Source organism: Poecile atricapillus, chromosome 1 (assembly GCF_030490865.1).
Source record: "Poecile atricapillus isolate bPoeAtr1 chromosome 1, bPoeAtr1.hap1, whole genome shotgun sequence".
NCBI classification, from domain to species: Eukaryota; Metazoa; Chordata; class Aves; order Passeriformes; family Paridae; genus Poecile; species Poecile atricapillus.
This window is the reverse complement of record NC_081249.1, coordinates 147,995,143-148,009,578: the sequence shown is the minus strand read 5'-3', so window position 1 is coordinate 148,009,578 and position 14,436 is coordinate 147,995,143. Positions and strand designations below refer to the sequence as shown.

The following is a 14,436-nucleotide window of genomic DNA, read 5'->3' as shown; positions in this document are numbered from 1 at the left end:
AAATTTTCAGAAAAAGTTTTTGAAAAGTTCTCAGAAAAAACTTTTTGTTTGTGCAGTTGTAACTCCATGGTAGCTCATATGCCATTCAGAATACAAGAAGAAACAGGTATTTTTTTAATGTATGTGTGGGAGAGGAGGAGAAATATCTAAGAGAGAGGTTGCCATCCAATATTTAAGATGTAGGCAAGGTCAAAATGATTCAAACTAATCTATGTACTTCTTTCTTAACTTTTCTCATAGTATTAATGCAACTTTTAGTATACTTTGAAGGCAAGAGTGTCTTGTCTATGTTAAGCAATTTTATATCAACACCATACTCATCTAGAAGAAAGCAGTATTGTTCCTTACCAGCATGTCTGCCCTTCATCCTGCAACACATCTGGCAGCACAGCTAGGGATGAGAGTGTGGCAGCAGGAACTCGACCCTTGGGTCTGAAAGCACTGCGAAGGCTGAACACTGGCAAGCAGATCCCTATCTCCAGAGCCAAGCCTCTGCAGGCTGGTGACACCTCTGGAGTAGTCTGGAATTGGTTCAAATGGCTGTGGACAAGGAGGAGAGAGGAAAGGTTAGAAGGAAAGTGGGAAAAAATGCCTGTTGTACATTTCACTTTCTTTTCCATCTGTTTGTGTGCAGTTGCTGTGAGCTATTAAACAGCTGCAGTGCTCTCTCCCAGAAGGGACTGTGGTTCAGTGGAGATGGAGAATGATCCCTACAGCTTAGCACATTGGGAGCCCCCTGGAATGGAAGGGGCCATAGGAGTAATGTTTCTCTGACTGACTATTCTACTAAGTACATTTGGGAATTCAGCCCTTGGGGCAGGAGGTAGCCAGAGATGCTGTTCTGGCTCCTCAGACCTGAGACTCCTGGCAGGCAGTGGGTACTGCTGGGTACTTCTGACTCATTGTCAAACTAGGTGAGTCCCTCTTGTTTCTTGCCTTCCAAGCAGAACCTCCCAACTCTCCTGAACTGATTCCAAAATTTAAGGAGAGCAGATTACTCAAGCAAAAGGTGCTTGCAGACTTTGAAACTGTAGCTTGGGGAGATTAAGGTAGAGAGGGAGGACTAGGAGAAGGTGGAGTGGGTGTACAGTGACTGCCAAGGCCTGAGTGAAAGAGCAGTTTTTTTGCATCCATTCAGACGCTCGGCAATTTCCTGCATTGTTCCTGCAATCAGCATGCTCCACCTGCTTTTACTTAACCATTTCCTGTTTATGGCTTCCAAAAACTTTCTGGTGAAATCACTAATCTGCCACAAGATCAGTCTTTATGGTCCCTTTGGGCAGGCTTCACTCACTTTTTTTTCTCTGTCTTCAGTACACACATCTTTCAGACTGAGGCACTGTGTTCTGTGTGTGCGTGTCTGCATGTGTGTGTGCTTGCAGTCAGTAGTTATGTCAGGAAACTATGTGCTTGCTCATGAGTTCTTTCTCTTAACATATGGCCTTTTTTTTCCTTCTAATGCTTGCTTGTTTTTGCAAATTTGAGCAAAGAAACAAACAGTAGCACTGAGGGCTGGTGCCTCTTTCTGCAGAACAGAGGGCTCCAGGTGTTTAGAGGAAGGACTCTTCCCATTGCTTTCAGGTATCTAAGTGCTCTCCCACCAATGAGGAATTTGTTCTCTGCATAGCTTGCCCATGCTTCAAATTGCTTTCTAGATTTGGAAACAGTGAGGCACTAGTCTGCTGTTCAGTTTCTCAGATGTGCAAGGCAAGGTGTGAGGAGAAGGAAGGGTGAACCAAAGAAAAATAAATCTTTCTTACAGAGATGGCTCCCACAAGCCCATCATACACTTAGTCATGTCTTACAGAAATCACTAGAAATGCCTGCACACTTCAAGTCTACTCTCCTTAGCCATATTGCAGATAGCACTACAGCCACCCCTAAAATAAAATGTATTTTATTTAATATGTCACTGCTTTTCCTGTTTGTTTACTCTTTTTATTTCTCTTCTGAAGGAGTGAAAATAGATTCTTAAGCTTCCTCTCTGATTCTCATGCTCTTGCACAGTGCTGCAATGTTTGGGTTGCGGTGAGCACTGCAGGGGAATGTTCTCTTCTTAAAATAAATTATGGAAACATTTCTGTTGGAAGCAGGGCTTGTAGAAGTTTACTTTTTTTAAAAAAAGAATGTCAGGCCAGCTTTGGCCTGGCACTATATCCCTTTAGAGGGAACAGACTTCTGATGCATGTCAATGTATATGTACTCACATGCATATATATATATATATATATATATATATGTTTGGTTTATATATATGTATATATGTGTGTATATATGTATATATGTGTGTATATTTTTATATATATATATATGTTATATATGTTATATATGCTTACTCTGTCAATTTAGGCATAGAAGGAATTGATCTACAGTGTGCACCAGCACTGCTACTGAGCTGTTTCACACTTTGGAAATGAAGTTGATGCACTCACTCTCTCACTTTTCTGGATATTTTAACAAGAACACTAAACCCCCACTCCCCATTTTAACTGTAATATAAACATGCAGCAGTATCTCTTTTGTATGGGTTATAAGGGATGACCCTTATAACCATCACTGATGTCCAGGCAGCTGTCTGCTGTAGGCAGAGCACAACCCCGCTTAGATTAGAGTTTGCTGAAGTATCCTTCAAGCTGTTTGTTAGCAGCTTTTGAACTTTCATCAGGGAAAGGAAGCAGTTGTTTTCTGCACAGAAGTCTCTTTCAGATTAACCCAAGTATGTAAAATGGTTACTTTGGTTCCCATCCAGCACAATTCATTTAATATTTTGTGTCAGGGTGCTTGTCATCGGTGGCATTTGCCCAGGGTGAGTCACACCCAACCAATGATCTGAGAGAGCCCTCAAATCTTTCTCATTTTCATTTTACAGGGTACAGCCCTGGTAAATTCATTATAATATTGGACCTCACAGCACTTTATAGAGCAGCTCCTTTTCTTCTAACCAGATTTCAGCCCAAGAGGCAACTACTTCCAAAAGAGATTCTCTGGTTCAGTGTCCACCTTTGTTTTCCAAATGTTTCTTTCACCACACTGTTTTCTGGTTACACTGTAAATTTGGGTGCACTCAAGATATTTTTGCCTTCTTCCTCCACCCCAAAATTGAAGGAAAGCTGAACTATATGAAAATGAAGTGAGAACTGAGACCCTCAAGGAAAATGGCAGGAGGTGTAGAGGATCACGCAAGACTCTTTCCAGGAAATGGGCAGAAGGTTCATCACATGAGTCACTGTAACCTTAGATGACTAAATTCTTGAAGAATAAACTGTCAGGAATATGATACTGCTCAGGACAGTTCCGGAGGGAGACGAAACCTTCTTAAATAGCTGTTGTTTGGTTTTTTGTACGTGATTCATTCCCAAGGAAATTGCTGAGTCTCTGGCCAGGAACAGGGGAAAGTGCAGGCAGTGCCAGCCCTCCTCAGTGGAGACAGCAGGCAAGGAATGTTGGGGTGCACATCCCACTGCTCCTGGCACCAGCTCTCCTGCCCAAGGAGCTGAGAAGGAATCAGGAGCACTCCATGGCTGTCCTGCCTGAGCGAATAGAGTAAAGCAGGATAATTAGTGTTCATCTGCTGACTGAACCAATTCGCAGCATTCACACAGTTTTTGTGTACCAGCAGATATGAGACCAGGAGGAAATTAAGGTATTCAAACTCTAATTCCAGTTTCTTTTAAAAAGTTTTCTTGCTCTACCTGCTCCAACCAGTTAACCAGGTTCTAGCAATAAAATTGGCCCAAAGCTGTGAATTTGGATTTCGGAGGTGGTCTTAAGATTTTAAGCCAGTAACAATAGAATCAGTCAGATGCCCCCCAGAGCTACATCCAGAGGAGTCAAACTAGCATTAACAGCACTGGGAAATGTTTGCAGTAGTATCTTGAGTGTAGAAAAACCCCAGTGTTCCAGCACGCTGCTGTCAGTTCCCGTCTTGATGAGTTTCACCCAAGCATTTAACATTTTGGCATCAGTTCTTTGTCTCATAATGCCATTTATGTAATGATTGCTCATTTGGTTCCCATTAAAATAATGGTATTTCTTCTGCAAACCACTGCTTGTAAAAATCAAGCCACCCAGTTTCTCTTTAGATTGTAATAAAAGAAATAAATAGTAGGATACACACTATAATTCTCAGAGAATGGGGGGGTTTTCTTACCCCTCTTCAGCATACAAAGTTCAGACTTTGGAATTAGGAATGGGAAAGATCTGTTAAGGGTTGATGAATCCATTTCCTGCAAAAACACAGTGTAGTTACTCCCCAGCAGATGTTCCTCAGGTACTATATTGATAAAAGAGTCTACAGCTCTCCATAGTCATGGGGAGAGAGTAATTTCTCTCTTAAAACTGGAGAAATGGAAGGTGTAGTTTTCTCAGGTCATCACAGTGCCACTATACTTTGAGACAGTATAGAATGATTCCTTATATTGTATATACCAGCACTTTGAGGAATTTGGCTTCAAATGTCTCAAACAATGGGGGTTTCACCGCTTCCTGTGGGAGCCTGCTTTGCAGCCTAACTCATTTCACCATCTGGAGCGTTTTCCTGAGTGTCTGCTCACTTTAAACTTTCTTTGAATTGTGTACCCACTATTTCTTCTTAAAGGTAATTTGCCAAAAGTTTCTGTTGTGTGAAATTCACGTTCTTTTTTATTTTTTATGAGGATTGAGAAAACTCTGAAAGATTAATGACTTCTTCTCTTTGCTTTTTCTTCCTCAGAAATAATAATAAGTAATTAATAATATATTGCTGCTTTTTTAGCCATTCATCTCAGCGATTTACAAGGAAGATCAACATTGTTGTACTCTTTTTACAGATGGGAAAAATTGAAGCGCAGGGCAGGAAACAACTTGCCTGAGATCATTCAATGAGCCCATAGCAAGACTTGGATTTTTAAGCAGTCTCCACAGTACTGCCCTACTTTTTTCTTACTTTTTTATTTTTTTGGCCCAGTCTAGTTCCCTTTGGCTTTGTTGGAGTACCTAGGAAGGACAAACTTTCCATGAACTTTATTCAGAGTTGCAATATTGTAACTGAAAGTTCAGCTTGTTGAATATTTAACAGTTACTATCTTTCCAGTGTGTTGGTCAAGCATCCTAATTAAGCAGTGATAAATAAAACCAACAAAGCATTTTAACAGACTAATTCAGTCCCCAGGGCCCCCGAGCTGAATTTCCTTCAGCTAGCCTGTGTTTTCCCAGTTGCGGACTGTGCAGATTGAGCACAGTATATATCAAGCACACTCTTATCAGCACACTGCAGGGAGATTTCCTTCCTCCTCAGTGCCACCATGCTTACTTCACCTGTTGTATTTCCCTTAGCTTAGTGGTTTTCAGAAAGTGTGTTTCTCAGAATCTGGATAGTTGCTGAATTATAAATCTTCCAGTTTGGAATAATAACACCACAATGTGTACAACATGATATACTGGGTAGGGAGCCATCCTCAGCCGAGCCCTTAGCGGGCTTACCTGGGTGTCAGCAGCAGTGTGGCCTGAGCAGCACAGAGCTCTCTGTGGGCTGCCAAGAGATAGAGGGTTTCTCTTACTTGCCTTGAAGCTTCTACCTGTCCAGCCTGTCATTTCAGTGAATATCTGTGGTGGGACTGGAGACACCTGAGCAGATGGTATGGTGAGTGTTGTTCCTCACCTCCACATGGAGAGGTGAGGGCAGCCAATCCTGCATGCTTGCAGTCTGGTGTGCAGGGGCCTCGTAAGTGCTCCGTGCTCTGGAGAGTGAACTGACAGCGCTCATCACAGATGAGGTGCAGCACTCTGTGTGGATTGAGAATTGAGAAATCAGGGCTCTAGGTAGGCCAGAGTTAGAGCTGAGGGACAGCACACAGATCTTCCTGGCTGCTGACCGCTGTCAAAGTATGCCAGCAAGTGAAGTCTGTAATGTTATTCCCCTTCTGCTCCTTCAGGCCTCCTTCATTCCAGATACCATGGCACCAGCATCTGAGGATTTGCTGAAAGCCACAGGACTGCTCTAGGTCACTGAGCACATTACCTTTGCTTTCAGATTGAGTTTGAGAAACTACCAGCAGTGTCAAGCCTGTGTCTCCTGGCTAAGTGAATAGAGGAAGCTAAGAAACAACAAAGATTACATAAAGCAGGGAAATCCCCCTCAAACTTCTCCCAGACTACCTCAAACTGAAGCTGATTTGCATACATACAGTACAAATAACTTTGCAATGGCTTCTAGCCCCATGAAAGGGTTACATGTCCTTGCTTATAATGACATAATCAGGCCAGTTCTCCGAGTTGAATCACTCAGAGAAGATAAAAGATTGAATCAGAGCCTGTGTAAAAATCTAAGCAGTTTTATGTAGTATGTAGGCCTGCTTCATGTGCAGATCTGGGTATGACTAGTCCACACAAAATCAGTGGGAACTGTTCAATACCTGTTAGTAACCAGCAGTTATTCTAGAAAAACAGTGTGGGAAAAACCCTGTGTTATGTTTTATAATTTGTGATTATGGATGGGCAGTATCATACATAGCTTCCTATAGCTGTTTGGTAGAAAATGGACTTTACTGAAAACTAGAAAAAGCTATGGTATTCTAGTAGTTAAAAACTATGGTCATCCACTTTACAAAACCTGAGACTCATATGGCCTGGAATTCCTGAGTGATGCTGTTCAAAAAGCAGTGGTGTTAAACAGACTTCCAAGATTCCTGTGATTTGTTTTAAACATCATGGTTTAACAGAAACAAACAGGTAAGCAAAAAGACAGCATATTGGAAATGCACATTTACTGGTTTATCTAAAGCTCAAAAATGTAGTTGGCTAATATGACACTACAGAAATATTTTTTGTCATCTTTTATGCACTAAGAATGACCATGTTCATAAGTCATCATCATGACTATGGAATGCCTGGATTCCTGTTGAAGACAGTTGGTATTTTCTGTTCCCTTGCTTAGAGAGTGGGGCATGGGGCTTTGTTTGTTTGTTTTAATAGGATGAGAATATAGACTTCTCAGAGGCTCACTATAAGCTGTTTCTTTGGAAAGAATTGCTTGCTCACTCTATCTTTTTATTGAAATAAGTTCTCAGATACATTTCCTGTCAGCCGTCTCCCAAAGCTAGATGGAGTATAGACAACTTCACTTATTCTCTCCCAGTAAATTCACAGAAGGGCTTCCTGTACATTTTTTGGATTGTCAAGCCAGATCTGTATTAACATTAAGTACATTTGGGTAATGCTGTAGATGCTTTACTGTAGATAACCAAAACTGTCTTAAACAGTCTTAGAGGTGCTTTTGTCAGTGCAGCATATTTCCCTTGAGAAATATGGGAAATGAGATTTACCATCATTGTCTGTATGGTTATACCAGGACAGCTATATGGACAACTCTAGTGCAGCTGCTTTTCGTATAGTTAACAAACAGGGCTAAAGAGGAAAACTGAGACACAGTTTACTTTGACAACCTGTGTAACAAGCCTTACGTTTCTTCTACAATATCACCTCTGTTAATCATGGGTTGTTACTATGAAATATCCTGCCTTTCACTTTCCTCCTTTCAGGTTTATTCTAACTTTCTTCAAAGCTTTGGTACTGCACAGTAGAAACCAGCCCAGGTATGAGCTGGCTGTTCTGCAGAGTCCTTCAGGCACCTGAGGGCTCTCAATCGGTCATTTGGAGAGACTGGAAAATAAATACATATTTGAATAGGCCTGGGATGCCTTGCAATACAGTTCATAGCAGCAAACCTGAGGACATGATGTGATCTGACTGATGATTAGTACCTTGGATATTTTGGTCCTGGTAACTGCGTGTGTTTCCTCAGCTTGTGTTCATCAGCTCGCAGGTTGCTCAGGAAGGCTTTCATTTTGGTTTTAAATATTCCCTCTCACAAACAAGAGTCTGTTTGCTACATAAAGTGTCTAATCACAGCCACATAATATCCTTTATTTACATAGAGAGCTTCATCCCAAAGCACTTTACAGCCTGGCATTGGCAGAGGACTAAGACTAGAAGAGAAGCACCTTATACTGGTTGAGAAGCAGGCTCCGACCTCAGCCTAGATATTAATAAAGCATATAAAGTGGAGCCATAGTATTCTCTCTCAATCCAAGGCAATTTGCTATTAGTTAGAAAATATATTGCGATAAGCTGTGTTCTGTTCAACTCTAGAAAATGTATTTGAACTGTCAAACATGAGCTGTACTAGAGAATGTCCATCTTCTTGCTCATCCCATTCTCTGTTCATAGGTACTGGCTACCAAAAGTCAGTTTTCTTGGAATATTAGGGTGGTGCAAAGTACCCTAGCAAGTACAGTATTCTCAGCAAACACATGCTGGCCTTTGGAGAGCTCTGGCAAATAATGGTAAACAGGCTTCATCTAGTCTAAGGTTTGGCTCTAGAGTACATCAGAAAATTTGACAGCCAGAATAAGGAGAGTTTGGACACTGGTAACTAGAAGAACAACCAGACAGGCAGAAAAAAGAGGATCATTACATGCACATCAGTCCATTTTCAGCAAATCTCTACAATTGGTTCATAGTGAATTTAAAACCTTGTTTTGTTTTGCGTATTAAATGGGTTTCCAAGTGATTGTTTGCTGGAGGAAATGGCAACTTCACAATATCATTCAGAAATATTGTCATTGAGGTGTCTTGTCTTTATTGTGTGTTTCAGACCGAAAGGATCAAACAAATTTAGTTTGGGAAGGAACCAATCCTGCCCTGCAGCCCATACGAGTGAGAAGCAGTGCCTTGAAAGATACTTCACATGATGCTGCTTTACCCAGCACTACTGGTGAGACTTCAAGAAATACATCAAATCTATAGAAAGGACAAATGAAACCTCCCCAAAGACTGAATGAATGATGACACTGGTTTTCAAAAATCTGGTGAAGCAGAGAGAGAACATTCTTCGTCTTCTTCTTCTTTTGTCTCTTCAAAGACTAATGTCAAAACCAAGTGCTGTTCTTTGTATGTGTGGGGCCATACTTAACTCTGAACTTACGAAAAACCTGTCTTTAGGTTAAGTGACTTAATAATTAAAGCCTCTGAACAACATACATGGTGCTGAAGAAGCGTAAGCCACATGTGCCTTCCTAATTCACCTCATCAGTTTGGAGGAACCAACGGCCAAGCACAGGAGTGTCCACAGCCCAAAACACAGTGAAACATTCACTTTTTATTTTAAGAGAATGATAAGCCCACTCAGTGGCTTGATAACGAAGCAATAGTACAGTAAGAACTTATTCCTGTAACTCATTTGGAAATCATCAGAGATGATGTAAGAGTTACAAATAGCTGGGCACTGTTCAGAATGTTAGGAGAACAGGTAGCAATCTAAACTGTGAGAAGATCAATGTGTATTACAGCTGCTCAGCTTTCTCTGCCTTCAAAGCACTTCTGAAGTATTCACAACATGACTGCAAATCACAGAACTATTTACTCACCTTAGAGACTTAGAGAATGTATGACCTTCTCAAGGCCTCTAAAAGCATCACTGGCTGTGCTGTGATCAGGATCTGGTTGTTGCTGGCTCTCAAGCCTACAGAAAAGCCATGGGTTCAGTTAGTGCCGCTTCATGGTCACCACTTGCCTGGTTCCATCCTCTGCTGTCCCTGAGCACTCTCTTGATAAGCAGAGAAACCTGTACAGAAATATGAGGGGTCTGGAGTACTGCCGAAGTGGCTGTAGGTAACCCAGCAAGGAAATGAGCTGCAGTGAGGCCACCTCAGGCAGCCAGGCAGGCAGGTTGCCATCTGCTGTTTGCTGTTGCTGTTTGGGGGTGATGAGAATGCTCCTGGGAGCACGTGGTCCCTAATAAAAAATATTGCACACCCTGAAGTGTAGCAGTGGCAGAGATGTGGAAGCTGATGTTGCATCACTCCCAGCCACCAGACAGGATGGCATGGAGAGGGCATCTCTGCAGCTATCTGCTTGCACACCTGCTCACACAGCTTTGGGCTCTCCTTTAACAAGGAAGTTTCCATCACTACAAAGAAGTTACTGCATTTCAATAAGCTACTTCTAAAAGTAATATATTTCACCCTAGGGAAGTGCAATTTTCCAGCTTCAGTGTTACAAGTTTTGTGCTTTGAAGAGACGTTTGTAACATGTAATTTTAATTTTGTTTTAGCTAAGATTTGGATTTTCTTCTTGACAGTGCTGCACTACCGGCCACTCAAACCCTGCTTAACTTGCTTGTAGCCATTTTATCTGAGTATCTTGTAAATATTTGGTAGAACACTCAGACAGAGAAGTGTTTTTTGCTCTTACAGTCACATGCCTGGTTCCAGGACCTTTAAGAATTACAAAAGACTGAAGGCAGGGAAAATTCCACTGAGCTGCATTCAAGTCTCCAGGGAGCAACTACACTCTGTTTAGACTAAAATTTCTCATTGCTGTCTCTCCCTATTTAAAAAAAAAGTAGAAAGATTGAGAGGGGAAGCTAGAGGGTTTCATTATTATAAACACCAGAATGCAAGCACTATTTTCACTTATTTCTCTCATATTGTGGAGCCATTTGCAGTTAGAGAGGGAGATAAGCTTTTCAGTGCTCTCTGGACTACCTGGGAAATTTCCATCAAGTTCTAAAATGTTTTACAAACATTAGTGAATTAAAGTTTAATTCCCTTCTTCTCATCCCCATGAAGCTAGTACAGTATAAAAACAGGGCTAATGAGACCAAGGTAGTTGTGCTTTGCTGAAGTCACAGGGACAGCATGGTAAGAGAACTTGGGTCTTTGAGTCCCAGCTTTTCGTCTTACACTACAAACAACACATATTCCCTCCCTTTCCAAGGCTTGCCATATTTCCCTTGCTAGGATATAGTGAAAACATTCTGGCCTCACACCTTGAGACAACCTTGGATTTCCCCCCTTGCTCACAACTGCTGTCCCATGGAATTAAGATGTTGAAAAGATCAAAGAGGAATGTGATATGGGGAGAAAAAAAAAAATCAAATCACTGCTCTGTCTGCCTTGGGTGTGTTCTGCCTCCACTGCTGCCAGTGGAGCTGGTGTTACGTTGGGAGCGACCTCAAACACGTTTGTATGTAATTCCATATAATATTCAGGCAGAACTGTAGTAAAAATGCCATAATCAACAAGAGAGCTTGGCTGACAAGTAAATTGGACAGATGAGCCAGTAAGTCACTCCTGTATTGAATATATGTAATTTCATTATCCTTCTGTATGTGACCTGCATTTCTTACTGCTTATTATTATTAGCATCCTGTAACTACAACTGCAGCCATCTCTTTCACCTCTTCAGAAGAGGAGGATAATCCATCAGCCAGTTCTTCTCCAGTGGTATGAGTGAGATTTTTACCACAGGAATGATCAGTTGAAGAGAGCTGTTCCCAGCAGGGCCAAACAAAAAGCAATGTGCACATGAGTAATGAAGTGGAAGAGAAGGAAACAAATCTATAAAGTCCTTAAAGTATTTCCCCCTTAACTTCCCTTGTTCACACTGATAGATAACCAGACATGCAAAGCTGGATGCATATTGACAGTGACCAGTGTAAGCAGGACTGAGAGCTTCTCCCACTGTGCAAACAAGCCTGAAGTCAGTCAGCTACCAAACGAGATCAGCATGTACCAGCTATTCCAGCCCTTGCAGATGAGAGATATCTGGAGGAAAAGCAGTCCTCCTGTCTCTTGTCACCTTACAACATACCCTAGCACTAGAACCTTTGGCCTCTTAACACTGTTACCTTTCGTGACAAGGCTCCAGCACTGGTCCTTGGGTAGGCTGCTTCTCTAGCACACTTCCCTGCACAGGATCCAAACTCAGTGCAAATGCTGTGCACAGTGCTCATTTCATTCGCTGCTGAAAGGCAGCCAGGCCTGAGGTGGAACATGGCAAGCGCTTCGCCGCACCTGGCAACTCCACACAGCTGCTGAAAACAAGCAAGGAAGAAAGCCGTGTACAAATGCAGGGGAATTTTCACATAGGCAGGATGTAATTAGCAGAGCTGGAATTTGGCCAGGACACTGGGGTTAAAACACTGGCTTGCAGGTAACACACTGGGGTCTTTCATAATTCAAATGCTCAGGATCTCCCATTTCCATTTTACCTGGAAGATGTCAGAGGACTGTTCCCTATTTAATGGTCATGGGCAGCTCTCGAACATCTGACAAAGGAAGAAGTGTCTAAATGGTGCTGCACCTGCAGAGCTTCTCTGCCAGCAACTGCCCACCATGAACAACAGCTGAAAGGATCACATCCTGACAGGACCACGGCTGCACTGCTGTAAAACACACCTTCATGCCTTGGGGTTCACTTCACCCACAAACCTCATTACTCAGTTTTTTGGCCCCAAATCCATTTCAAACAGTAAGAGAAGATGATAAAATGAGGGCAGCACCTTACACATAAAACATAAGATAGAGAATATTACTAATAAGTGTTGCTTCAACCTTATTCTGTGCCATTTGAAATAATACCAGATAGCTATTGGACAAGAGAGAATTTAGATGAAGCACTTTCCCCCAGTGTAGATGAGAGAGCTTTTCCAACTGGCCTTGCCGGCAACACACAGAGCGTGAAGAGCTTTTGCCACCTTCTTCCTTCCAGCAGGGAAAACATGTTCAAAGCAGCAAAACATTTTTTTCCACTTCATGATCTCACTTTCTGTATAGGCAATTTTTCTGTTTACTATGAGGATGTTGAATGTCCACAAAAGACCGGGGAAGTCGTTCATGAACCTCACATGTATAAAGTCTGCATGATGTTTCTACCATGATGTGGCCCACAGTCTGAAATATAAATAATTGAAAACCTCTAACCCCTTGTCAATCAGACCTTCAGACATGTGCAGTCAAAGAGCTGACTTCCCCTGTGGAGTGCAGTGTGTGCAAACAAAATAAGAAGTGTTCCTGCCATCTGAAAAAGCATATTCTCTGCATCAGTAAGTCATAAAAAAGGGACCCCTCTACCTTTGAGCTTACCATACCAGCCTTTGGTTTACTAGGGAAGGAGGAGGGGGCATCCCAGGCTGCCATGCAAGCCCCCTCTTTGTCAAGTGTTGTTTAATACAACCACCAACCAAACTTGATGAGAGTACCTCAGTCAGTGGGACAACAAACCTACAGACAGCCTCCAGTGGCAAAATGCACTGGGGAGAGTAAAGAACGGGCAGCTGCAGGCAACAGGAAATCCAGCACTAATAAATAAAATGTCTTATAGCCAGAAAGAGGAAATAAACAGCAGCAGCACAAACTGAGAGGACAGAAGAGAGCATAACTGTGGCATGGGAATCACTGGGTTACAGTGAGCTTATTTTTACAGAACGTTGTCCCGGTTTGCTATGTGTTCAGACTGCAAAAAAAGTGGGGGAGTGGGGGGACTGCTCAAAGAGAGGGTCTCTATCAGAAGTTGTCAACAACCACTGTAATTAAGGAAGCAGCCAGAGCACACACAACCAGAGCTGCTGCCAAACTGAAATGAAAGCATTTTTTGTTTTCAGCTGTAGCCCCAAAGGATAATAAAAGATGGTTCTACCATGCCAAGTGAGGAGCTGCAGGGACACCATTTCTTGATGGCCCTCCTCCCATCTTTCCAAAATTATACACTGTGGGGAAGCAGCGAGTTACTGTTCCTAAGTGTGCTTTCAAAGCCTGTGCCCGCACACCCCATCGGACTGCAGCCACCTGGGAAGGCTGGCCACAAGACAGGTGGGTCCTCAACCACCATGGTGACAATGGAGGTGGCACCAGCTGAGCTCTTCCCCCAGCCAGTGGGCTGTTCTGGCACTGCTTGGTTCAGATTACTGGAGCTGCAACACTGGATTTTCTCCCCTTGCCCTCAGCTATAGGTTTCACCATGGCCCCATAGCATTGCCACCACCAGTGGGATCTGTCACATTCAGAGCCACACGCCACTTTCTTCCTGAGGACAGCTGCATTTAGGGGGCTCACTGGTGCCTTGGCAAGGATTTTTGTTGGTGGCACACCAGCACCGTGCTCTTCTTGCTGCTGACAGCACAGGGGGCCTGCGCCCATGCAGCAGCAGGTGCTGGGGAGTAGCACATGGGCTGGCAGAGCCCAGGAGGTTGGCACGGATCTTCTCAGCTGTGGGATATGCGGCTTTCACTGGTGGCTGTAGAAACTGGTGTGCAGGTTCAGTGAAGGAAAGAAGTCATTCAGAAATTGCATGCATATTTCTGAATTCATTCATTGCGTGATGTTTGCCTTTCATCCTCCCCCCTGGGCTCTGTGTGCATTGCTGGCATTCTCTCCCAATCCTATATAATAATTCCCAGGTCTCCGCAAGCCACTGCCTGCCAGTGGAACCCAGAGTCACTGGCTCGCCAGCCCGGTCACATGAAAAGTTACAAGCGAAGGTTTAATGCTTTCTCCTGACCCCAGCCCCTGTTCCTGTGAATCCCCTGCAGTGTTTTCCTAATCAGGTGCCAGGGAAGCTTTGCACTGAGCAGGGTGCTAAGAAGGTGGCTATTTAGCTATAGCATTTCCAGAATCT

The 14,436-nt window shown here is 42.9% G+C and overlaps 1 protein-coding gene across 3 annotated transcripts in view; it reads left to right on the top strand.

Moving 5' to 3' along the window:
• Window positions 1–13,996, top strand: part of RAD51B (RAD51 paralog B) — a 404,600-nt gene extending 390,604 nt beyond the window's left edge. For all 3 annotated transcript variants that reach the window (XM_058847115.1, XM_058847122.1, XM_058847131.1), the window contains exon 11: window positions 8,633–13,996. In XM_058847115.1, coding sequence (XP_058703098.1) covers window positions 8,633–8,784 — 152 coding nt within the window. In that variant the 3' untranslated portion in view covers window positions 8,785–13,996. The remainder of the gene's footprint in view (window positions 1–8,632) is intronic.
• Window positions 13,997–14,436: the final 440 nt, after the last annotated feature.